This window comes from Falco cherrug, chromosome 1 (genome assembly GCF_023634085.1).
Source record: "Falco cherrug isolate bFalChe1 chromosome 1, bFalChe1.pri, whole genome shotgun sequence".
Classification (NCBI taxonomy): domain Eukaryota; kingdom Metazoa; phylum Chordata; class Aves; order Falconiformes; family Falconidae; genus Falco; species Falco cherrug.
In genome coordinates, this window is record NC_073697.1 from 87,489,044 (window position 1) to 87,515,744 (window position 26,701).

The 26,701-nt window shown below is 41.2% G+C and overlaps 1 protein-coding gene across 14 annotated transcripts in view; it reads left to right on the forward strand.

Moving 5' to 3' along the window:
- Window positions 1-26,701, forward strand: part of ARVCF (ARVCF delta catenin family member) — a 290,084-nt gene that overhangs the window by 221,268 nt on the left and 42,115 nt on the right. For all 14 annotated transcript variants that reach the window (XM_055703658.1, XM_055703748.1, XM_055703669.1 and 11 more), the window contains 3 exons: window positions 13,813-13,930; window positions 15,214-15,385; window positions 22,061-22,132. In XM_055703658.1, coding sequence (XP_055559633.1) covers window positions 13,813-13,930; window positions 15,214-15,385; window positions 22,061-22,132 — 362 coding nt within the window. The remainder of the gene's footprint in view (window positions 1-13,812; window positions 13,931-15,213; window positions 15,386-22,060; window positions 22,133-26,701) is intronic.

Consider the following 26,701-nt stretch of genomic DNA (forward strand, 5'->3'; position numbering starts at 1 on the left):
TATTTTAAGCTGAAGTGACTAAGGACCTGTGGGAAATTAGTTAAGAACCTGAACTACTGACCCATTTAGGAACCAATTTCTAATATTGCTTGCAAAGGAGCCTTTTCTGGTTAAGAATTTGTATTTACATTTCTGAGAGCACCTTGAGAGTAGGACAGTACATGCTGGAAGCTGGAGTCCAGAGGAGTCCTAATGCAATCTGAAAAACCTGAAGACCCAGTGTTCCCTAAATAGAGTCTCTTTTCATTTTGCTTTTCTTTGAGAGAAGATAGTGGAGATGCCCTGTTAGCCTTCAGCATTATGAAGTCGTCAATTAGTTTGAATAAAAGTAATAAAGATTTGGCATCATAATTTCTGTTGCTCTGAAGTATACTTCTGTCAGACTTCTACTGATTAATGCATCTTCAGAAGTTGATTCATTTCTGTTTCTTGGACTTGTGGTCTCTAAATGGCAGTAACTATTCCCCTGAGTCATTTCACAAGTAAAGTAAGTAATGAAAAGTGTTCTGAAAGGGCCCATTTCTGAAATTATTTGCAGTCCCACTGGAAACTAAGGTCCTTTTAAGTAGGCTCCAGACATCACAGGTTTTTACTTGCTAGCGTCTCATTTTCTAATGGTGTTTTGCAAGAGGAAATTAGTCAGGGGTAGGGGGAGGAGGATTATCTGAAGGAATATGAGATTCTTCAGTAAGTGTAGACAATAAATTAATCATTAGTAGAGTAACCTAATGCACATCATAACTTTTTATTGGTGTGTGGATCTACTTGAACTTCTACATTCCAAGATAGCTTTGGGGTTTTTTTGGTTGGTTGTTGGTTGTTTTTTTTTTTTATTTCAAAGCAAGGTACTGGTTTTATGGGACATGAAAAAGCTTGTGTCACTTCAGACCCTGTGTTCTTAAGGCTAATGAAAAGTGGTATGGAGCATAGTAGTACTGAGAGATGTTGAGTAGAAAATTTGAACTTTTTGTAGTTAAAAGTGGTCCTGATGCGCTTCAAATGCATCAGGACAGCAGCCAGTGAAGAGTGACTGCTTCTGTTGTTGAAGTGGGGAAACGTATTTCAGTTTTTTCATGTATAGTCTCTGCTGTTGAAGTCAGGTGGGACTATGTGTTTCCTTGTGGAAAATTTGAAGCTTCAGTCGGGTGTGGGGCAAGGTGATTTCATACTTGCAAGTAGTTGGTGAAGGTAAATGGAGATGTGATGGCAGGTAAGCAGGGAACGGTAATCTGGAAAAGGTAGTTTGTCCAGGTGTCTTTGTTGTGCCACGGGGAGAGGAACCCCTTGCCTTGAAAGGAGGGAGAATTGTCTTGCTGTCTCCTTACTTCTTGCAATGAGATAAAGTGACTCCAGGACAACAGAAAAAATGCAGGAGTAGGTGAGATCTGAGCTGTCTTTCCGTTGCTTGTAATTCTGGTTACAATGTCAGGGATACCACCTATCTTTTGTAGAGCACTTCCAGATCTAGGGAGAAAAATGGACATATCAAAAGTAATTACCATTAGTACTGCTGGAAATCATTTTGTGTTGTTTGTTTAAATCCTCTTCAGCTCATCCTTAAAAGCACCAACAAGATAAAGATGGTTAACACCAGCAGAGAATAAATTGTTGCAGCCATCTGACTGACAGACGTCCGTGTTTTAAAAACCTCTTTGCCGGCTCTTTTCTTGTTGACACAGTAGCTGGTCCTGGAAATTCAATTTTCCAGGAATGGAGCTTATTGCAGACCACAGACTGTTCCCCAATTTGATATTTAATTGGGAGGTTAGTCTTCCTGATGGTGTGCCAGCCTCCTTTGTCCCCTTTGGAGGTGAGCCTTAGGTGTGTGCTGCGTGGTCTTCTAAAAAACTGAGAGAATCTTTGAACTTCTGAGGTTTCGGATGTCCTTGCAGTTTAGGTATCTAAGCAGAAGACAGACATGCATGCAAGTCAACATTCATTTCAGTATCATTTTTTCAGTTAATGAAGTTTATCAACAGATGTGGGCGAGTTTGAAACAAACTGTGATTCACAGCGTGAACTGTTTGCCCTTTATTTTTTTTTACACTGCTTTCTCATCTTCACTTGGTTCTTAATCTACGTCTCTCCTTTGATAATGTGGAGCATTGAAAACACTTATTTCAAAATAATTGAAACCAAGTAATTTTAAAAAACAAAACAAAACAACCCCCTAACCAATACTTATTTGCCTTTACCTCTTCTTCAAATCCTGATCCATCCCAGTTTCCTTTTCAGTCTTGTCTTGTCAATAATGCTCTTGTTTCCCCTGTGTAATTTGTAAATCTCTCTCCCTTGTCACTTTGGGTGTTAGGGTGCTGACGTACATCCAGATCTGAGTAGGGCAGGGTGAGTTGTAACATGTGTGGTCAGCTTGGCCTGCGTGTGCCTAAGGGTGGATTAACAGCTGGCATTAGCAGCACAGATATGTCCTGCTGCGAGTATATGTAGGATGCTTTAGCAGAGGGGTCAGTAACTGGGGCCAATATCTTAGCAGACATCTGTACCTGCACCAGAGTTGCTTTACTAGGGAATGTGCAAGATAAGAGGCATGATCCGTGCAGTCTTTTGCCCCTTACCTAAAGGTAAGGTAGCTTTCTGACTTTGTATAGCCCTGATTTCTGCCCACTTCCTGAAGTAACAAAAATCCATCTGTGATACTTGGTGTTAATTTTAGACTATATGACCAAAGGGCTTGCACTCAGAAATGTATCTGTCTGAGCTGCTGTTTGAGAAAGCCCTGTGTGTGATACGGAGTAACATTGGACCTCAGTTTCCAGCGTTTGCAAGCTAGAAATCGGAGAAACTGTGCAAAGTTTGTTATCATAAAGGTGGCCATTCAGATACTGCTCTCTCTTTCACCATGAGTTAAATAACTCTGGGATCACCTGTGACACTTATTGATGTCCATACCAAACTACCATAGCTAACTGACAATGTATACATAGCCAGTAAGAATCAAAGGAAAAAAAGGCAACTGGTTAAGGTTTATATCGACTTTGGAGGCCAGTGTTTATTTTAAGGGCTCCTTCTAAATCAAGCTTTCTCTGATGGTGGTGGCCATTGTAAGCATCTTTTGCATGCTAGTATCATCTGGAATACAAGGAGTAAGTACTTAATGTCATCCCAGTCTTTTTTGACGTGCCAAAAGCTCATTTCAAAGAAATGTTTTGGGAATCCTGTATTCCCCTTTGCAAAATAAAGACTTGGCAGCACAGCCAGTTTGCAAACTATGATCTGATAATGAAATTTATTGCATGCTTTTTCTATAATCTTTACCAAGAACCACAAGAAAACTGAAGGAACTAGTGCGGATGATGGTAATTTTGTCTCCATTCTCATCCTGAGATCAGGAAAAAGGTGTTTCCTCTTACTTTGCTGTGTTTTGCTTCTAGAGGCGGACCCAGTACGATGAATGGATTTGCAATATCTGTAATTATTTTACTAATTAAATTGGTCACGAGCCTTGTGATAGATGCTACCTTGGGTGTAATTTTATAAAATAGAGGTATTTGTATAGCCTGTTAGACTGATTGAGGGAAATGGGTACGGTGGAAGTCTGGAAAGGAGCAGTAAGGAACAAAAAAAAAAGATTGATTTATTGAAATTAAGTGGATTTTTTGGTTATGGAAAAGTAGGCTTGGGGAAGAAGTAAGGAAGCCATTTGCTAGGAGAATCATTAAAGGTGCACAGATGTTCCTTTATTTCATTCGGAGTGCAAGTTTCATGTCTTCCCATTGTATTTTATTCTTTTAGGTTTGTGGAGAATGTCTCTTCTAGTTACTGTCTTTTTATTTTTCTTTAAGCCCCTAAATCCCTACTGGGATTTACGATCTAAAAGCATTCATTTTTAAATTGTACTTTCCTCCAGTTTAAATAATGTAATGATTTGGTGCATCTTAACAAGGCCATTTCATGATCCTTCCTACAACTCTGACCCAGACACTAAGGTGCTTTAGAAGAGTACAAGTTCAGTTGCTTGCGGGATTGATGGCACTTAAGGCTCGGTCACATGCACCCAGGCAGCACCAGGGACCTTCACTGTGTCTCCGTGTTTCTCCTAAGGTGCTTCCCTGCTTTAGAGGGGAAGTGCCACATCTGTGGGTCAGAGAGCACTGCTGCAGTCACATTATCTTTTTTCTTTTCTGTGTAGGTACCTACCATAATTCCTAGTTCTCTGGAAGCAGCAAGGATTTTAGTGGTTTAAAAATGAAATTCATTCTGGGCTTAATTGCTGTTTTCTGCCTAATTACTTTTAATTCTCCCTTGGATTTTTTCACTTCTAAGAGGACAGAGTAGAACTTAGTTCCTAAATTGCTAACTTTCTACCCTGATTCCTGTGCTAAACTGACCTGCTGTCAACAAATGTTAAAGGAATTAATTTGCATAGCAAACAGATGCGAAGTGCTCCTTTTTCCAGGGTACCATCTGTAGTTGCAGCATTTCTTGTCAATTCTCCAAGTACACAGAAATTTGCATTCACAAATAGCCTCAGGGTTCAGAGACCTGGCCGTGGGTGTATGAACACAAACAAACTGCACCCACTTGACTTCCACTAAAAACATGCTTTCTTCAGATCAAAATTGCACAGAACAGCTTGTCCAACATCAGCTCCTGAGAAGAGAATGGACAGCCTGGTGGCTAGAGCTGTGACAAGAGACTTGAGAAGTGTGGCTTTAATGGCTGTTCTACTACTGTTCTGACATAATTACAGGCGTGATTAATGGTATAAACCTTTTTGTGGTTTAATTTGTAATAGCCGTACCTCATTCTGGTTTTGGTGAGATTCAGGTTCTTGAGTGCCTGGGTGGATCTGGACTTCAGTCACTCATCTTCACATTCCTGTCTTTAATGTGGGATTGGCACCTCTGTCCTTCCCTTCCCCTGAAGCTGGTGTATGGCAATAGCTCAAGGATTTTTGGAGTGGTTGATCCTAGAGACTACAGCTGGGAATTAGCACCTCCTGTAGGTATAGACTAAGAGTTTGGTCCCATGGAATGAAAACCTAGGAGTTTGATGGTAAAGAAGAGATACAGTGTTTGAAGAAATGAGATAAGGAGTTGGTAGATTCAGAGCTACAAACTCCACCAGGATGAGAAGTTATGTGTAAGTGTCTGCAGGCTCCTATGACTTTTACGTACTTCAGAGGAAAGAAGGCTGCAGGCGTTCGGTGGTAAATCATTAATACTTAGGATGTGCCAAATAGAGTTTTTCTATGAGAATGTTTTAAGCCTTTTGCTGAGGGGGACAGAGCATTAAGGACGTGCATGTACATCTTGTCCTGCAGATGTAACTTACAGTGCTTCGGGCATATGTAACACTGCTTAATGGTAATGGACTCATTCCTCAAGTCCCAATGTCTTTATATACTTGTGCATATATATATGTGTGTGTGTGCAAACACCTACAGCAGTCACCGCTTGTAGCACAAGTGTGTGTGTCTGAGAGGCACATGAAGGTAAAGAAGCTTTTAGTCAAACAGAATCTATAGTCTTGGCAGAAAAGTTCTCTCCTGCACCCTGAAAACGACTGTATCAGTGATACTGGTGTGTCCATTTTTTCTTTCCATCTCTGCATGCTGAATTTGAGGAAAGGAGAGAAGAAAGGCTGTGAAAGCCAGATGCTTATGCCCTCCTTTCTTATTAATGATTAATGTATGGCTTTTCTCTGAAGAAAAGTGCTTGGGAATTAGAGTTTTCAAAGTGAATTGCCTTCAAGCTCTATCCATCTTTAAACCCTGCAGGCATGGTAATAGTAATGGTGACAGTCACATAATATTTGTCCTACCTGCACTATCATGTACTTGAGGCAGCCTTTTATCTCCATCTGACTGAAGTAAGAAGGCACTTGAGTACAAATCTTTGACCTGGAAGTGCTGTCTAGTGAAGAGCAGGACGCAGGAGGTGAAGCTCAGGTGATGCTGCCACAGTACTGCCAGCCCAGCTGCCCTTGGTGTCAGGGGAGCTTTGCTTATTGAAGCGTCGCAAGACAGAGAAGATACATAAATGTGACTTCTCAGGTGCTCTTTTTTATCAGCAGCAAATTGGTAATTGAGCTTCATGAGATGAGCCAAGCATTAGTACAGAGCCCTGCTTGCAGCAGCTACATTTCTCCCCCACTCCTAAAAAGACTGACAAAGTCATTTGTTTGAGTTTTCCCCTTAATCGGTGTGTTCCCAGTCATAGTTCAAGTAGCCCTTTTGTTTGCTGTTGCAGGGCAGTTGTTTAACCACGGAGGCCTGGTAGGACTTCTTAAAAAGCTGAATGCTTCCCTGTCCCAGCCAGAGGAGATGAGGGCAGGTGCTGCCACATCTGTGCCCACCCACCCACCGTACCTGGAGGCTGGTGTACTTGTAGTGTCTTCATACTGGGTACAGCTCTGGGGAGGTTGCTGCTCCCGAAACTGGAGCCAACAATACTTCAGTGTTTTGTTGTGCAACAGGTACTTGTGAACTGGAATTTCAGCAAAGGAATAGTTTTAGAAAGAGATGAAAACTGAACAAAAATTTGCCTGTAAGTCTTCACTTTGGTAGCAGCAAGGAACATGGAAATGGGAGAAGCTTATCTGCCCAACCCAGACTGGAAAAAAAACAACTCAAATTAAAAACCTACACAATAGAGAGGAGTGAGCAAAGGCAGTTTCTTAATTAGCTTACTGATACTGTGCAGGATCACAGCATATGGCTGTCCTGGGGCTTATATGATGAGCAGAGCGTTTAATTCGTGCTAGTAAGGAGCTGTTAGGGTTCCTCCTGACAGTTCCTGATGTTTAGCTTGTAATATAAATAAATTATGCATAGATTTTAGCAGCAGAGACATAACCTAGTTACATGCAACCTTAATGCTTTGCAATCAAATCTGAAGTATAAATTTAAAGTTGTGCACTTGCTTATTGCCTCCTGTCATTACTTAGGAACAAATCTAGGTCCCTTCTCCCTTGGCTGTCAGTGAAGGGAATCTACAAAAACATCTGTTGCTGTGGTGGGAAGAAGAGCAAGACTGAAACAAAGCTCACTGCAGTCACTGTAATGGACATAGTTTGCTTTGGAAGGCATGTGAGCCATGATCCTTTATTAGATAAATACAGCCCATTTTTTGTTATTTTGAGATTCTTTCCACATGGCAGCAAGCATGTGTGATAAAGCAAGCAGAGCCCCTTAGCGTGTCCTCCAAGCTGGGACTGGAATAATAGGGGAGCTGAGTAGCTGCTGGGCATCATGGAATTCTTGTGTAGTGTGTTTCTGCATCGTTTTGCATTACAGGAGAGCAAGCTAAGGACCTCCAAGTAGGTCATGCAGGAGGTAACCAGTCAGCATTTTACTGAAAAAGCATTACATGATGTTTTGAATGTAGAAAGCCACAAACAGCAAAGGATGGACTTGACGTCTGTACCTTGTTAGACTGTACTGCTGGCTGTTACACTCCTGCTTATTGCAGGGAGCTCTTACAGACAGTGCTGATACGAATATGAGACACGTGACAGTGTGCTTTCTAGATCTCTTGCTCTGTGCCAGCGTGGCTGGAGCACAGGCTCAGCTTGTGAAGTCCTTTTCCAGGGGTGGCTTTTGGTAGCATTTTGGTAGCTCTTCAGAAGCATTTGACCAACTAAACAAAACCTATCCCTTTATTCAAATAGCTGGAAGGGTTTTACGTGCAAGGCAACCAAGGCTGCTCGTCTGCTGCTCTCTTTGGTCTAGCTGGTAAGTGAATGCTGAAGTGGAGCAGCAATTTCCAGTGGGATCTCCTGCCCAGATCTGATACACACCTTTTCTCAGCTGAACAGCTGCTCTTTAATACCTTCAGTATAGCTTCAGTATAGCTCCTCTATCTTTCTGTTTATTTCATTTGGAATTTGGCTTTTTCCTATTTTCTTTGCTATATTCCCTGCTTCATTTCCAATTCAGCTGTCTGCTGCCACACTCCATTGTGTTGTACAGGGCTCTTTGACCACTACTGCCTGGATCAGGCTCTCTTTGTGTCACTGGCAGCTTCTTTCTTATTCTCTTTTATTTTCAGAACAATGAGCTCAATACCAATTAAACTCTCTGGTATTTCATGTGAACTGAAGTATGGAATTCATTCGATTTCTGCATGAAATGATGGAATGATTTTAAAATGTTGTATATTCCTCCTTTGGGACGTTCAGACCTAGAAATACACTAGGAAATAGAGTACATTTACTGCAACTATTATTTATCAGTCTCTTTTGGCTGACATCCAAATAAAGATTTCTTGGTAGTGAAGCCAAGTATGGGTGTGGAAGGGTGTCTTTATAGCAACGGTTCTGACAGAACAGGTGGATAGAACAACTAATGTATTTAAATTAGACTTGTGAGAACCTTGTAAGTTTTTATCAGCTTAAGTATATAACACTCTGTGTCTGGACAGCAAAGCCTCAGTGATGGTGTTAGTCAACATCTAGCAAAGTGTACATATTGCTTTTGGGGTAACTCAGCCCCCTTGCAAAGCGTGCACTGAACCCAGCAGGAAACCCCGGTTGTAGCTCTGGTTTGTAGTGATCGCAGGTATCCTTTTCTTCTTCAGCAGTGCTGAGACAGACTATATAGCAGGCAGTGTTACTTTTTAGCCTGGTAATACAAAAATAGCTATTAGAACGTTGTTTACACCAGTAAAAAGATTCATTTGAGCAATCTGAAACCCCACAGTGTGCAGAAAGAGGCTGTTGGAAAGACCTCATCACTGTCTCAGCTTCAGCTGTCAGCCATGCTTCTTCCAGAGGAAGGTGGAAATGTTACTAGGAGGATGTCTGAAAGAATTCTGGTTTGGCTTTTGATTTATATAAAAGGCAAAGTCCCCAACCTGTTGTCTTCATCCTCAGCTGGGTCTCTAAACAAAGTGCTTTTTACACCTGCTGAACTGAAGCAGGATGGTAAGTGTTCAGTAATACTATAAACTCTGGCTTTCAGCTTCAGCTGCAGCACAGTGGGGTAACAACTGATGGCCCTTTCCAGCTTGGTGGCAGACACAGCCACAGTCTTGGAAATACTGGGTTTATGTTCAGAGACAAAAAAGGTGCCACTCTGATGCTTGTATTTTCAGTTTCTTTTCATCATTTAGAAAAAAAACTCAAATGTTCTCCACATATCCACTCTATCAGATTGTTAGGGAGAGCACTGTGGGGGTAGTGCTACATGATTTGCATTGAAATAGTGCAAATTAAGTGCCATGCATTTAATTACTTTTAAATCTTTTCTCTTGAGGATAATTTTGGTGCATGGCACAGATAGTAGTAACAGCTCACCTATCCTAGAGGTGATGAATGCCAACTCTCTTCTGCAGATGTAAATGTTACTTTCAGACTTGCATGTTATTAAGAAGACTATTTGGTGATAATGATAACCTTATCTAAAGCATGAACAGATTTCTCAGCACATTCCCCACCATCTTCTGAAGTCTTTAATACCAAGACTGGATTCCTAGCCTGATGTGTTTCTATGCTGGTAGGTATTTACTTTTATTTAACATTTACTTAGGCCTCTCTGTTTTGTTTTCTCAGGGAAAGCATATATTTGAACATCCTTACAAATCCTCTTTCACTATTCCTGTCTACAGTCTGGGCTCCAAGAATTTGAGGAAGAATCCAAGTTGCTTTTTCCAGCTAAGGGCTGCTGGGGATTTAAAATCTCTGGAATGAGCCTTGTGCTTTACTGTTTTACATAAAATCAGTCATACAGTTGGTTTCCTTCCTATGTACTTTGAATAACATGGACAGTAATTCCATGTCTTGCTCCTAGAATTGCTCTTTTGAGTGTGTTGTATATATTTACAGTAAGCACACCGTGAGGCTTTCTATTACCCTTTGCAGTGTGATGTGAGAAAGATACTATTCTTGATTTTATAATACACTTTTTCATTTAATGGACTCTTGGAAAAGCATTGAAAAGCAGGGAAAGCAGCAGAGGCCTCCCTGGGGATGAAGAGACAAGGGAAGGGAAGCAGACTGTACAGAACACCAGAGATGAATGGCAGGTATCATTCATCACTGTTCTGTGTAACGGTAGTTCAGGTGGTTCCTCCTCCCCATTCCCACCCATGTGAACAGGCAGTCAACTTGATTTTTGTTTGTAACAGGATTTTGCCCATCATCAGTGCTACAAAAGTGCTGCAGAGTTCCTGTTTCAAGTTGTTTAAACATAAAAAGTATCTTTGACTTCATCTATAGGGGTTCTTGATACTAAGCTGCCCCAGCAAGCAAGTCACTGAGAGTGTTTTAACTACAAAATTTTGGGGCTGTTCCAGTTGTTGCATGGTAGCATAGCTCCTAAGTAAGAGGTAACAAGCACCTCAGGTAGGGTTTTGGCTTCCTTTTCTATTCAGTGTTTTTTATCAAACACACCATCCATGAAGCATTAATTTTCTTCTGCTATAAAATGATGCTTGTATAATGTGTAGAAAAGTTTAGTGAAAAGCAGAAGCCTCTACTTTATTCAAGTCTGGGTGCCATATATTGCATATCTGTTGCATGAGTTTCGGGAAGTTCCTGCCCTGGGCAAGGCTTTGCATTCCCTCTGTGCAGTGTCACCCTGTGTAAGACAACTACAAGTCCTCCATTAAGGTTTGCTGGAATCTCTCGCCTGTTTGTTGATTTTCATCACTCTTGAAAGAAGGCTGTTTAGAAACTTCGCTTTTAAAGTTTCCTTAGTAACATCTTTCATTCCATAACACATAATAGATCTGTAAGACGCATCAACAACTCCAGTGCAGATATGAAATTGGGAGAGATTTTTCCTGACCCTGCTCAGTGGAGCATCAGGCTGGCCATTCCATTGCAGTTTCTGTCCTTTTTAATGACCAGTATTAGCGCTAGCTCTCTTGTCCATGTAGTCACTTTTGTCTCCATGCTGCCATGGCTCCTGAAGACCCAGGATGTGGCTATGGCTGATGACTGCCGGGTGGTATTTTTCAAGGAGGTAGATAGTGTAGAGTCTTAACATCCCAGGGCAGAAATGCCACCTGGCATTTTCCTGGGTTGCAGGAGCTTTTGAGGGTTGCTCTGGATCATGCAAACCAACCCTGGGAGCATTTCTCTTGGGATTGCCAGATGAGAAATTACTCAAAGCATGCGGTCTTCATTTTCCCTGTGCCTGCCTTTGCTTAGTACTTTGGGATGTTTGGTGTACTTGTGCATGTATCTGAAATGTAAATATTCCCATGGGAATTGGGAGATCTTTGCTGCCTTTTGCATTGTTGGAGCAGCAAAAGAGCAGATGCTGTAAGGCAGGTGATGATCTCCCTGGGCTGAGTCTTTTGAGAACTGTGTTGCCTGGACTTCTGTGGAGAACATGAGCTGAGCTTTCCAGTAGGTTGGGGTTATAGTTACAGACAAGGAAATGCAGGAATCTCATTACCCAAGGAGGGGAGGACTAGCAGAATCCCACGATTGTTGGGTGTTTATAGAATAAATGTTTCTCCATGAGATGCTCGTAAGGTTATTTTTTTTGATGTGTTACAACATTAAGACTGCAAAGTTTGATGCCTGGATAACTTATTCATAGCATGCATTAGCTATTAATTTGATCCTGTAGAGCGTTGATGCCTATTTATGTGTAATATAGGTGGGAATTTTTTCTTGAGGCATTAATTTTCAGTAAATTTTTCTATAGCTGAAGGTAAAGCAGGTGATATCAGCTAGCCACACTGATACACTTTTATAGTTATCATTTTCAATTATAACCTTATTGATGTCTACCTTCATATTAATCCTAATACAGATGAAGAAATAAGAAAGCAGGATAAAAAATGCTGTGATGCTGTTGATAACCAAAGCAGTAAAACAAATGTGCTACAAGTGTGGTAGCATAAATGGACCATAGAAAAATGTCTTAGGAGTGCGGCAAGAAAGGTGTGAAGGATTTTAAAAAAAAATAAATTTGCATTTACTTATTTTTGGAAGTCTGCAAGTGTTCCTTATGTATTTTAGCCCTCTATTTCTAAAACTTAATGAGGAAGTAAGAAATGTGATACACAGCTCCAGATAAGACCATTTTTAGTGCATTTCTGTCACCCTCAAGCTGAGTAAGTGATGTTCCACTTGAATAGATGTGCTTGGAGGTGGAGCTGCTATCATTTATTGTTACAACTTCTGAAAGGTATCACAGAGAATTTGAATTCTAATTTCAGTTTCATAAAGACTTTACGTTAAAATTCACATTTGGGCTTTTGATAAAAAAGGATTAATACAACTGGTGATGGAAAAACAGCATGTAGAATTCTCACTTCCATGTATCCTGTGGAATCATATTTTAATATCCACTTTACCTGCCTTGTATAAGCCATTGCTAGGGGTGAGGCTGCGTGTTAGGATTTGGGGAAAGAATTCATTTATCTGTGCGTTTCATTTGCGTTCTTAATTGAAAGCTAATGTGCTGTTACAGCAACCAGCTCACAGTCAAGTGTCTTCAGATTTTTAGAGGTCCCTGAGAAAATGTGGTATTTTCCTAGGCAACCAATTAACATACCAGCCTGCCTGGGTGATGGGGGGACATGGGAGGGGACCATGATTGATTGTTAATTACTTGGAGATTGGCAGTCCCCCTAACTGGTAAAAAGAAAAATTGGCTGCACAATCCTGATAGTAGAAGGTAGTGATTCTGTCTTGAGCTTTTGAGAACTAACCTTAGTGGAATTCAAAGACCCTGAAAGCTGAGAGATCGGCTGTGGTGGTGTTGAGATTAGTGGGTTTCAGCTTTCAGAAACCTTTCCATGTAGATTTTGCCAGTGAGCACTATTACAAATCTTCATTCCCCACCACCACCACCACCCAAAAAAAAAAAAAGGGGGGGGGAGGGGTAAGCGGCATTTGGAAAATTTACTTGAGTTTTATTTCTTTATTGGGTAATGGCAAGTTGATGCTTATGCAAGGCTGGGGCTTCAGTATTATGTCATGTGCATGCTTGCTGGACAAGGGGGGCTAAGTTCATAGCTCCCCTCTGACAGTTTCTGCAGTAATTGATACATGGAACTTCCAACAGCTCCGAGTAGCTTTTCAGTGCTCTGTCTCGCATCTTCTACCTGTGCCATTCTCTTGTGCAATGTTTTGAGAAATTTAAAGCCTTATAAGTGTACTGAATGAGTCTTTTACTTCATAAGCATGACTGATCCAGGCTTTGTGCTGAGACTGCTGTACACAGTGTGAAAGGTGGCCTTTACATGTTCAAAACGTAGGCTTTAAACTGGGTGGCAGTAGCTTCCAGTTAGAAATCTGGGGATACAGAACCAATTTGAAGAACCTTTGAGGAGTCAAGGAGACAGCATTTGGACAAGGTGACTCCCATCTGACTTTTGGAGCAGATGGGCGCCAAAGAAAGTGAACAATTTTGCATATGGATAGATTAAATACAGCTTATTTGACCCCTGTTTTTAATCGTTTTCATTTTTCAGTTTCTGTGGTCATGAATACTGCTGAGCAGTCTTGTGATTTCGCATGTTTTTCTTGAGATGGTGAAAGTATTTTTGAAATTAAAAACTCTGACTGTGAAATTAAATTTTTAGTTTGCATATTGGTCGCTCTGAAAATTCCTGTCCAGTTTAATGTATATCACTGACCCACCAGCAACTCAGAAGAATGTGTGTGTAGGCACCTCTGAGTGTGTTCCCCTATTTGTTCAGATTCAGGGAGTTGTAGATATGTATTGTCCATATTTTACTGAGATATAATAGGTTTGTCAGACTACTTTGCCTCCAAATTGTTCATCCGAGGTAATGAGTTCTTAATAATTGTAGTATAAATCGACACACCTTCAGCTTTATGGTGAAGGTTAGATGCCTAAATTTTCTTTTAAATCTCTCCTGTTAGGAACGTAAGTTCCGATGGAGCAGAAGCACGCAGAAGGCTAAGAGAGTGTGATGGCTTGGTGGATGCCCTTCTTCATGCTCTACAGTCTGCAGTTGGCAAGAAGGATACAGATAATAAGGTGAATTTGAGTATTAAAATTTAATGGATGTTTCCATTAATTTAGGCTGAAGTGTTGCTCTGGGATCTGACGCTTATTTGCTAGTATCAGAAGGGGATTGTGCTTACCTCAGAAAATACAGTAATTATTTTCCTCTCATCTCTGTCATATCCGTGCTAGTCCTGATGGGGGAATCAGTATGATGCTGCTGTGTTACCTTGTGTGGCTGATGAGGTGAGCAAAAGCAAGTGGTTGTGATAGGTGGGGAGAGTAGTCCTTTATTATTGCCAGTGATGTTATTGCTATTGTTCTGCATTACTTAATTGACATTTATAAGTGCAGTCTCCAAATCAGAATTGAGTCCCGTTGTATTGTGCTTTGCACAATACCAGCAAAGGAGGCAGTTCCCATTTTAAAGACTTTATTCAGCACCATCTCTTAACAACTGTAGTGCTTAGACATTAAGGTATGTTGTCACACTTGCAGCCCTTTCATTGTGGCTTTTTTTTTTTTAAGTGCAGATTTTGATTAATCTGTTTTTATCATCATCTCATCCTGTGGCGCTTAAAAGCGTATTTATATGCATAAGGAATATCATACCTTTAACCTCTCTAAAAAAGAAAGAGTACGGTATTGCTTCATAACACCAGTAAGGCTTGTACAGCATCATTATTTTATTCGAGGCCTACCATGCGATGGACTGTACAAGGGAATTATAAAGCCCTGTCACTTAATCAGGTAATTTTGGAAGTGGATTTTGTAACTACCTGGTGGTTTCCACTGCAACCTACAGAGCATTGCTCTTGTCAGAACCTGATGTGCTGTGGATTTGCTATTACTACAGGACAACGTGTGTTCTCATTGAAATCCTCACAAGGCCTAGGTTTTGACCCAGAGAAAATTTAATAAAGTGGGCCCCTTGGGGATCTTAAAGGTTGGAAGAATGAGAGAGAGAGGCTTGTATTAAAATAAGATCCTTATGTGATCACTTTCTGGTGTGTGTTTTGATCTTCTGGTGAATTATATTCTTTATGTAAGATCAGGTGGTATTCTAGATTAGAGAGTTTTCATTTTGAATGGGTGCTATTTATGAGGCACTTCACTTTTGGAAGAATAAAATTGGGTTTAGAACAAGAATGAATCTTAATTTTAGGGGTCTTGGCTAAATCTCCTTTGAAAGCTACATTCTTTCCCTGGGGCAGGTGGGCTTCTTTTTAATTCCCTGAAACCCTCCACTGTATAATATAATGGTTTGCAAATAAGAGGGTGCAGTACTTACTATAACATAAATTTCTCTGTAACAGTCTGTGGAGAACTGTGTGTGCATCATGCGGAACCTTTCCTACCATGTCCACAAAGAGGTCCCTGGAGCTGATAAGTACCAAGAACTAGATGCCAGTCAGACTACAAGCACGGGAGGCTCTCAGAAGAAGAAGAAAGATGATGCTGGTTGTTTTGGTGGAAAAAAAGCTAAAGGTAGGTGTTGCAGAGAGCTCAAGAGCTGGAAGTGGGTTTGAGCGTAAATTTTGCTGTGTAGGCCTGCTCTTGAAAGCACATTCATCATACTGGTCTAGAATGTTGTGGTTCTTGGAGGTATGTGTTTGTAGCGTTGTGGCATGTGTTCATCTCCCTTGTTGCATTACTACTAGATATTTGGGAATTTTTTCCGCAATTGCTATAGTTTTACTTGGCTTTAAGTAAGAGTGCTGCATGCTGATAGATGACGCTCTGCTGTTGGACAAAGGTGGATGTGCGCTACCTCTCCTCTGCATTGTTGTGTTCTTGCATCTGTCAAATCCATGCTTAGTCCACTTGCTTGGCTGCACAGCATGTGTCACTCTGGAAGCCAGGCCAGCATGCGTTCATCCCCATGCACTATTGTCTTTCTTGTCTGTATGTCTTCCATGCCTCCGGTCTCTCACATTTGAAAATAAACTAAAAGCCTACCCTCCCACTCACAGCCAAAACGTACAACCTCCCAATTCTGTCACTCTTTCAGTAATTTAAATTGCAAACATGATTTTATAGCTTTTAATTGTCAGTCACTTTTAGACCTGTTCTCTCCTCTGGAGCACATGTGTTGCAAATTAATTTCATTATGAGAGAGGATTAATGGTCTCGGTAACCTCCTTTCCATCTTTCCTTTAGAAAGAGACACTTAAATTACATCCATTTTCTTTGTTGTTTTAGAGGAATGACTATTCTAGACTGAATTCAGAGATAATTAACCCATTTTCTGTCTAGGCTCCATTCTCCTCATTCATGTGTACTCACACCCTGGCTTACTATTTAAGCCAGGTCTAAGGAAGGTTTTGGTCCTGAAGAGCTAACGTGGAATTGTTTGAACTTGACAGACTGTGCGCTGCATGTTACTCTTCCTTTGATCTGACCTGTGCGTGTTATTACAATGTTACGTGTTTCTGTGTGTGTTATAGGGAAGTCATCACAGTGTGAACTTGCTTTTGCAGACTAGCCTGTCATCAACTGCATTTAAACTGTGTTTAAAAAAATAATAAAATAACAAACTGATGGGAATCTTTTAATGTCTGGGGGGAAAACTGAAGAAAGAATTTTACTTGCCTGGCCAGCCTGTTCTCACAGTGAATGACTAAAAACCTCAGTGTGATATCCTTTGGAAACCTTGAACATGTGCTGACTCAAGCCTGTTCCCTGCCACTTGCAGTCCCTGTTGTTCTGCTGCTTGAGAGCAACACAGTCAGTGAAAACACTTTTAGACATAAAAGCTATAAGTGTGCACTGTGGGAGGAGGAGAGGAGCGTGCTGATTGAGAACTGTCATCCTCCTCCTGATGACAGTGAAGAGAGCGCTCTCAGGTGGCTGTCCTTTGGCGAGGGGCTGCCTGCTTCCTCAGGGGCCGGCCTGTCTGTACCTTCTGTGTCCGTGTGCCCTGGTAGGTTCTGTTTATCAGCCAAAGCATCTGATCCTGTCTTTTTGGACAAATCGATTTCAAAATCGTATGACACTGAGGATGAACCTGTGGATTTCAGCAAGCAATGCAGGCTCTCCATGACAGCTTGGGTTTAGCTCTCTGTGTTCAGCAGGAAATGACAATTTCTGAAGTATATTTTAACATATTTGTTTCCCCCTCTTTGCAGCGCTCTTCTTAAAGTGTGCTGTTCTCTAGAGGGGAATCAACTGGTAGTAACGCTGAGCTCACAGCTGGTAGTATGTAGATCAGAAGGATAGAAGGGGACAGGCAACTGTTGTTTTTAAAAAAATAAAAATCCATTAAAAAATGTGCTTTTAAAATCATAAAAGAAGCTTCCTTTTCTCACTGTAAAATCTATGTGAACACCTGGTCTGAACCTGCCTTAATTTTCTCAGTCTAGGACTTTAAAATAGATCAGTTCTCTCCACCTCTTTTTCACTTAATCTTGCAGTGTTTCCATCTTTATTTTATTTTATTTCATGGTCATTGATCATAGCATTTCAAACACCTCTGCAAAGGGGTAGTCGTCCTTCTGTCCCCTCAATCCTGTGAGCACCTTTTCATTTAATGAAAAGAGGAAGAAAAGAAAAAAAAAAAAGGTGTGCAGAGAAAGATTGGGCTTTTTTTTCAGCAGGAACAAAAGGGAGAAAGTAAAGTATCTTGGTTTGGTTTGGTTTTTTAATTGATGAAACTTCTGTAGTATTCTTGTACTCAGGTTTTGAACCTATTCTGTGAAATTCTGCATCTTTGTGACTGTTCCTTTGTATTTTCTTCCTTCCTGTAAATTTTTGCTGCTTTTCTGGTAATTAGAGGAGTGGTTCAATCAAGGTGAGTCTTTGCAATACTTTTTCATCATCGCCATAATATGCTTTGTTCAGCTTTTACATGCAAGGCTAATTACTGAGATCATGGTCTCGTTCATTCACCTTCTCCTCTACTCCTCCAGTGCATCCTCCTGTTCATTTCAGTAGGCATGGAAGTCCTCTGACTGAGCGTTTGCAGTTTGGTCTTCCCACACAGACAGCAGAAAAGATAAGGGTTTATTCACTCCTGATGTGCATGAAGTAAGGTAATCGATGTGCAGCTGGCCTGATAACCCCATGAGAGAGGGAACACCTAAGTGTGTGAGTTCCCTCAGCAATCTTAAGTACCACTTCGATGGCTGGTCTGGGTAGCAGTAGCTGTGAAGACTCAGCAGCTTGGGATGTGTATTCTCAGGGATCCTTGGTATTTTGTCTTCTGGGGCAGGTGCCTGGGCTGCTGCATCTTTGTTATTGACACTCAGACTAGCTAGATGAAGCTATCCCCAGTAAATGCCTCAGGGGATACACCCCTTGGTTTCTCACCCCAGCACAATAAGTAAAATTGCACTTGGAATACACAAGGCTGAGGCTAAAGTTTGCCTCCCTAGCTTCTCGCTTGGGAAGTTGTTTGGCTCTGAGTGTTACTGAGACTGGTTCGGGAGTAAAGGCAGGGTCGTTTTCACTTTGTGACACTTCCTGCAAATCAGTGGGTTCTGAAGGGTTGAGCCACAGGAGAGATGTTGGGGCAGGGGGGAATCACTGCAATTGCTCCACCCAGAAAATAGTGCTCAGTAGTGATCCGTGTGACAGGGGTTCCAGGTGTGGCTGGTGAGCCTGGGGAGGGTGGGCATGTTGGCAAGGCGGAGCTCAGCCCTTGCTTTCTGTCACTCCGCTGCAGTCCGGTTCAGTGGGGGTGTATTAACGAGTGCAGTGTTGGCCGTTGCAGGGGGGAAGGGGGAGTTGTTAGGAAGACTCTCTTTCCCTTCAACTATTTTTTTAACTAGAAAGAAAACGTTTGGGAATTAGTACTTCAGCAAAAATGGTCTAGCTGAATAGCTGTTTTGATTATCCTGTAAAGCAAAACGACATTTGACAAAGATCAACAACATTAGTGGTTAATAATGCTGGGTCATACTTCAAAGTCTGTACGGAGTTTCTGGCAGATTGAAAATGCCGAAGGTCATGTTTTGGTTGTTTCTTACATAATGAAAAGTAGTGGGGGGGAGAGGGAAAGAATTTTAATCCCACTGTTTCAAGACTGTAAATTGCATCTTGCACAAGCAAGCCTCATGTCAGGCAGTTTTCCCAAAGCAGAGTGCTGTGCCAGTTCCTACAGCCAGGTCTCATAAAACAGACCTGTCAGCAGGCATGTTCAAAGCTGTCTGTCTCTTGGCAAAGTTTGGAGCTATGCTTGATCCAACAGCATCGTCTTTGCTCTGGCACAGGCTGGAAAACTTGGAAATGAGGGAGATGCATAGAAGGGCAGAAACTGAAATGTACAAAACCAGGGTCTTAAACTTCTTTCCTGCTGCTGGTATGGTCACTTCGGCATCCCCATGCACTAGCATTACTGACAGGCTCGAGTGGCAGAGGAGGGTGTTCAGACCTGCAGAAGCTGGTTTTCTCGTTATATTGGTCAGGCCAGGGGATGGCTGGTTGAGAGGTTTGTAATAGGTAGGCTCTTGAACTTGCTAAATTGTTCACCTTTTTAGAAACTCCAAACCAATATTTGTTGGTCCTGCGGAAATCAAATGGGAAAAACACCTGTTGGGCTGCAGATTGAAACTTTTCCCTTCTAGATGGATTTCTTTTGGAGTCATCTTACAGCTTGATAGCCTTCTCTCTAGAGGATAGCCCTGAAAATGTAGGTGCTTCCAGTATTTCTGAACTTGGCCCTTGCTCAATTTGATGAAGCAAGTAATTTGTAGAGTTGAAATTCCCTTGGTCAGAGCTCTGTGTTTGGAATTGCTTCCATTTGTAAACAGCTGGTAGCTTCTGGTTTGAACAGACTGGTTTTGCCTGTGAGGTGGGTTAGTTTCTCAGAGGGCTGAGAGACAAACTAGCGAAGGCTTCATAGAAGATGGCCAATATTTGCAGTCTGGCCCAGAAATTGAGACACGGCAATTGAAGATCCCAGAGCACAGGTGGAGTGTGCTGTCTTAATGAAAGATGGCTTAGTAAATAGGCAGCTGCCTCTGCACTGCGAGCTCAAAAGATGTAGCAGCCAACACTGCTCTCCTGGACAATCTCTTCCGTAAAAAGTTGTGCACAAATACATACTGCTTACTAACGTTGCACTAGAAAGAAAGGAGCTGTTTCTGTGCCATGTCAGTTCTGCAGGGCTAACAGAAGAACCAAACTCCAACCTTTAAATTATAGAGTGAAATTCTGAAATGAGTAGTTCTGTTGAATAAGCTCTGGCTCTCCCGAGTAAATGTTCAGAGGTTTGAACTAGCTAATGCCAGAGACATGAAATTCAGGGTCACATGGAAAAAACAGTTTGTCCTACTTGTAGATAAGATGGAGTCACATTTCATGGTCTGCCCTAAGTCTGTAATCTTTCCTCAAGACTGACTGACTGACTTCCTTCAGTGCTTCCTCCCCACTGCCCTGCTTTTTCCTGTCAGTGCTCTGAAGGGTCAACAAGGGTTTGCAGCCAGTAACTGGGTTCAGCTGCCATTATGAAATGCAGTGTCCTTTGATGCACAGCATGTTTTCTTTCTGCTGTTTGGTTCCCAAAGCAATGTGTTTCTCATTCTTCCCTGGAGTGAACACTTGGAGGGCTGCAAAGTGCAGCTAGTTCCTGTCCCTTCCTTTAGAAACGTTTCAATGGAGTGGCGTGGTACCTGGCTGCATGACCTTTTGGCAGCTTAGATGGGCTTTTTCATACTTCAAGCAAATTACTTCATCTGAACAGAACTAGACGCATGTTTTGTTGTGCACAGTAGTTACAGTTGGCTGGTATTCTCTGTTGGCATTTCAAAACAAAACTGTGTGCTATTCCTGAAGGGAAGGGATGGAATACCACCTTGAGGTTTGGGGTTGATTTTTATTTTTCCCCCTCTTGATGTTATTTCTGAATATTCATATCAGTATGTAAAAGCCCTATTTCTTGTCTATAAAGTACCGCATAAGTTTGTCCTTTTGTCAAGGGGAAGGGCAGAGCAGCCCATTGAATTCACTGTGCAGATGCTGTACTGGCTCCCTGCTATAACAGGGCAGGGATTGGCCTTTCCCCTTTCATGACATATTCCCAGTCAAGAGTCAGACTACTCTCCATGCTGCGTTTTCAAGGACCATTTTCCTGTTTGCTTTTAAGTATCCTGACTGGTGGAGACTTCTGCCTTTCCTGTAAACCTGCACTGACAGCCTGGTAGAGTCCCTGTGCAAAAGCTACCTCTGGCAGCTTAAATTGTGGTGTTCTGAAGTCACCCCGTTGCACCTGCCTTCCCTGCTCTTGAGGGAGAGGGACTAAGTAACTGGAATTTTTCACCCCCTCAAAATAATTTGGGAAAGCGAAATTGTACACTGCTGTCCTCGGGAGCCGTGCAGATTCCTGCACTTCCAACCCTCTGTCTGTCAGTACTTCTCTGATGGCAAGGTGCTTGCCTGTCCCACAGCATCACTGCTGGCTTACCCAAGGCAGTGTGTCTCCTTGCTGGAGAAGAGGGGGTGGAAACTAACCCTTCCCTCCCCAGCTGTTTACAGAACCTTGAATTCCCAACCTAACTAAAACTGAAGTCCAAGTTTTGTTCTGCTTTTTATGAAGGATTTCACAAATTGAAGCTGACATAGTGGTTTCAAACTATCTCTTAGCAAAAATATGGAATTATTTCCATTAGTTTCTAATAAATAGTCAAAATGTCACTTTATTGATTGAAGGGCAATTCAAGGTTAAGTTGTTGGCTGCTGTCTGTACAATATATTAAATCTAGGACTTCCTGCCTGATAGTTGCAATGAGAATAGAGGCTGCAAGGCAAGCCTGTTTTTTTCTCTGCTGCTCAGTTTATGCTTTAGCTAAGCTTCAGATCAATATTCCTCTTTGAAAATAACAAGTAAATACTGGGCTTCTGAGGGAGAGGCATAGCTTTGCCAAGAAAGGAAATGGCACAATTTTCCAAGATTTTAAGCACTCTTAAGACCCGCTGAAATGCTAGTGCTAAGCATGTTTGAGGATCAACCAGAAAGTAGATTGGATTTTTGTCCCTGAGTTGCTCATGCTAAAACCACAGCTATGCAGCTGGATTGCAAGTCAGATATGTACAAATATGGGTAATGATCTGTGATTTATATTCTGAGTTTATATCTTCTATCATCTTGTAGATGCACATGATAGTAACTTACCTGTCAGTATGCTGACAGTCTTTTCCATATGTTGTCTTTCTTTTTTTGCACAGGAAAGAAGAATGGAGATTTGGACAGGAATTTTGATACACTTGATTTGCCTAAACGGTCTGAAGCAGCAAAAGGTAATGCAAATGTTTGTGATTTTGGAAATAGCAAGTAGCCAGGGAGCTGGGGGCTCTTAAAGGGGACTTGAGACTTGAGCATATCGGGCTGATCTCTTTCTTTTGTATTCATATAATTGAAATAATGGATGTGTCAGTGCTTGCTGTTATCTAGTTCTCAATAGTGGATATAACCAGCTTTTATATAAAGCTGCTGAACTGGTGGAATCCTGTAGAAATCCATCTCATTTGCAGTTAGGAGATTGTAACTCCATAGAGGAGTGAGTGCATACTCTCTTCCTTTACAACTCCCATTTGCAAATCACCAGCCCTAGCTGCGAATGTGAGGAGGTGTGAAATGCATTAGGTGAGTGTACATGTCACTAACCTTTTCCCTTCCCTGGCACCTCTGTAGTTCTTCATTGTTCTGACAAATTGGAGAGTAATGGCAGGGAATGAGTTCAATTTTTTTTGTCTTTGCTGGCAGTCTTCTGAATACAGTATTCCTCCCTGTCTGTAGTGAGTAGTAGTTGTAGTTTTCCAAAATTTGGAGGTTCACAGAAAACTCTTCTGCATTGCACTTTTGTATTTCAGCTCTGACAGAGGTGAAGCCTTTCACAAACAATCTGTATTCCCTTCCTGCATGCATGGTACTCTCTTTAATTGCAGATTAGGAGGTGATTTGGGATCTCATCAGACTTCTTGCAGCATTGGACAGTTTGAGACTTGCACCAGTTTTCATTTGAAGTGCAATGTCATTGCAAAGATTCAGCCATTGTCATGGCAACTGCTGCAGTACCACAGGTGCCACCCTGTCAACAGAGCCTTGCAGGAAAAGCTCTCCCATAACAGTGTCACCTTAGTGATCTGTGAGTACCCAGAACTACCTGAGTATTCTTCAGAAGGAAAATCTTAAACTCTTTCTGCATTGCTTGTACAATTTCAGAGAGTATAAAGAGACAGTGTGACTCAGTGGAGATTCTTGGACTTGGGATACCTGAGTTATGCTACTTCAGAGATCTTGATTGAATCAACTCAGTTGTGCTGCAGTTTCCTTACTGTTAACTAAGGGCAGCAGCAGAGGCCCTATCTAACATCCTTAGACATGTACTCATAGTAATGGTTTAATAATTATATATATAAAGTGCTGCATTCTCATTTAAATTCATGGGCAGTGAAGCTCTGATGATAATGTAAACTAATCCTAATATATAGATGGATCAGTTTACAGATAGCCTTTACAATGGGTACAGTTTCTAGGCTAATGTTTAAATACAATTTTTCATCTGGTGCATTATTGCAGAAGATACTGAGGCACTTCTTAGAAGGTGCAATGCCATCCTGTTTGGAGAACAGCAGGAAATTTCTCCCAACCAGCCTTCACTTCCATGCCAGCAGTTCAGGGCTGGGCGTTGATTACATTGCAGAGCAAGGAGACATCTTAAGGTTGCAGAAAAAGAAGGAAACAAAATACAGTGAGGGCTTCAGCACTTTCATTCATTCCTACATGTGATCAGAATGCAGGTGCCACTAAAGGGGAATGATGGAAATCGAGGATTTCTGCAAAGAAATAGAACTTGCATAACTTTAAGATAAAAATCTTTCACATGGCTCTGTTAGTGGTGCAAGTGTTGGGGCGTATCTGATGGGAGATGGATCTGTCTGAGCTTACACAGCTCACTATCGTGTTCAACTGCTAGAAATCACACACTCATGAAGAGGTTCTGTTCAACAATTTTGAGATGCCCTCATTTGATCTAAGTTGAATAGACTACATATCTCATGCTAGTTTAGGTCAGGAGGTTAATCACACAGCATTTTGAAAGAGCCCCTTTGGCATGGAAAAAGGTGTGAAAAACTATTCGCTTTTGTGCTAGGAGCAAAAAATGAATTGTGTTCACTTTTTTTTAATAGTAGTTTACTGCTAAGCATCTGGTTTACATAAGGGTTCCTGGATACTAAAGGTTCTAACAACATTGCTAGGACTTTGAATTGTTCAGTAATTACAGAAATTCAGTAAGAATTTCAGTAAGAAAAATAAAATTGTGGTTTTAAAACCCTTAAAAGCTCCGGTCAGATCTATGCCATAGAGTATAATTGGCTCTGATGAGATTAGCTCTCAGCTGAAACAGAACCTCATTCCGAAGATTGAAAAATCATGCAAGTTTTAATGATCAAAAGCACTCAGTTTGAGTGACACAATGAAGTGCTATTTCAAAAATCAACAATTATAGATTAATCTCTTTCATGTATTATTAAAGCCATATTAAAGTGAGTTTTCAGCTGGAATCTTTGTGGGCAAATGAAACTGCAGTAATAAGGTTTGCTCATGCGACACAGCAAATTAACGTTGCGGTAGTTAACAAATATTGGGATGCAGTGTTGTTAAGTTTCTTGTAATCTTATAGTCAGCATCCATGGTGCTTATCAGGTGGATCTAAAGATGAGGTTTCAAGAACCTGACATCATGATTTTGTTACAAAATAATCTCGGGTACAATCACTGAGCTTAATTGATTGTGTGCTTATGATCACTTGAACAAACACAAACTAGAAGCATGAACCAGTTCAGACCTATTTTCTATCATCTCTGGAAACTTTCTTTAGTCTCTAAATTACTTTAATTGCAGGAATCTCTGCCTGTCCTGTAGCCAAACAGCATAAAAACAGAAGCTCCTGTCATTTTTAGTTTGGGGGTGGGGGCTGGTGGGTGTCTGTGTGGGAGGCAGAGGTTTCCTCAGTCTTTGTTCAAGACAGCTGAGGAACATGTTCAGATCCTGAACAGTCCAAAAGGTTTTCTGAGTTACTACCCTGTTTAAATGCTAGGGTTTTGTGGTGGGTTTTTTGGGTTGGTTTTTTTTTTTTCCCCCCTGGAATTGTTTGTGCTGGAGAGGAATGAATGAATGAAGGCAATTCTTTTTTTCAAAATGATGAACTAGAGTCTCCTTTTCTTTTGATTGCTCTTGGTTTTTTAATGGAAATCAGATTTTACTGCAGCACACCATTTCAGCAGCCCTGAAACCATTTCTAAGCCTTTAATAATTTTATGTGCTAGGCATTCTGGCAGGGGAAAGCTCCTAATTCAGGGTTGTTATCTGTGGTAAACTGGATAATATCAGATGGGAGAACTTGCAGTGCTTTCAGAAGCTGTCTCATCTCATATTAAATATATATATATATATATATGCTCTGGCAGTGTCCAGAGTACTGCTGTCCTCATGAGGAAAGATTGTGGAAGAGAAGCTTCTTGCTTCCTCTTTGTTGAAAGGAGCATATTTTTTTCTGACAATCAGAGAGAGAGGATACATTTTGGGGAGAAATTATAAGAGCTGGCATAGAGCCATATGAGAACAGGACAGCACTGACAAAAAATTATGAATGCTGTCCTCGGGACCTTGCTAAATTTAGTACTTTCAAAAATTGCTGCTTTTGGTGGGGGGAATGTTGCTGAAATCCCTTCCCCAATATAAAGTAGGTCACGGGTAGCGGCATTGACTGTCTCCTCTGCAACATGTTCTCTTCTGCACTACTGCAGTGTGAATGTGGATTTCTCCTGTGTACACATTAAATAACATAGCACAGTACAATCCCTTTGCTGTGTTCGCAAAGTCCTTATTTCTGAGCAGGAATAGTGACAGGAGGCTTGTGCATTGTGGGGAAGATCAGGATTAATCATATCTGTGCAGTGGAAAGCAGTGTCTCAGATGGCAGACTGTGCGATAAGGTTTTCTGAAAAGAATCAGCATTGATATGTGTCAGCCCTCTGAAGATGTTATAAAGGTTGTAACATTTAATCTTCGTGGTGTGAAAGTGTTGGATTGTCTGCCTCTGTTCATCAGTGCTGGAATGTGGGAGAAGAAAGTCCAGAAGAGCAAAACAGTTTTTTATATGGAATCAGCAGGTTATTACTAATTAAATCCAGACCTCTTTGCTATTTGGTTTAAGCAGATCTCATGGCTTCTTGTTTACACACACATAAATCTAATGGCATAAAAGTAGATCCGTTAAGGTGCTTTGGGTGTTGAAGTTCAACTGTGATTTCAGTTCATATCATTAGGGGGTTGAAAGTTTTCAGCCATAAGGAGACGTGCAGGTATGTTTCAGCCTAGTGGATGAGCTAACTCGTTCTCTCCTTTAAATCAGTTACTGAAGTGGTTATTCATCTGTCTTTCCATTGTGATTATTTAATCTTACTTCCATTTTAGCACGAACATAAGCTTAGGAGAGAGTCAAGCAGAAATGCTGAACTAGTCCTAAAGCTGCTTCTAGTTGAACAAGTCTATTTTGTTGCAGTAGGGACCTCACAGAAGAGCTGAATTTGTCTGAACGCTCAGCTTTGTGTGTACACTTACCCTGGTCAGCAGCGTATGTAGGCAGGGAATGAGATTTTGGGTGAACTTGTCAGCAGGTGAAATTCTTCTTTCTCCATTGTCTGAAATCCTCAGTCGCTTTCCATGTAGCCTGATGCTGATGATGGATTTTCTATTCCAGAAGGTGAGTGTTTAAATTCACTTATAAATCTTTGTGGTACTGCAACAGGAAATTAGACTTCCTGGCACTGTCAGGGTAATGACTTTAACTTAGTACATTA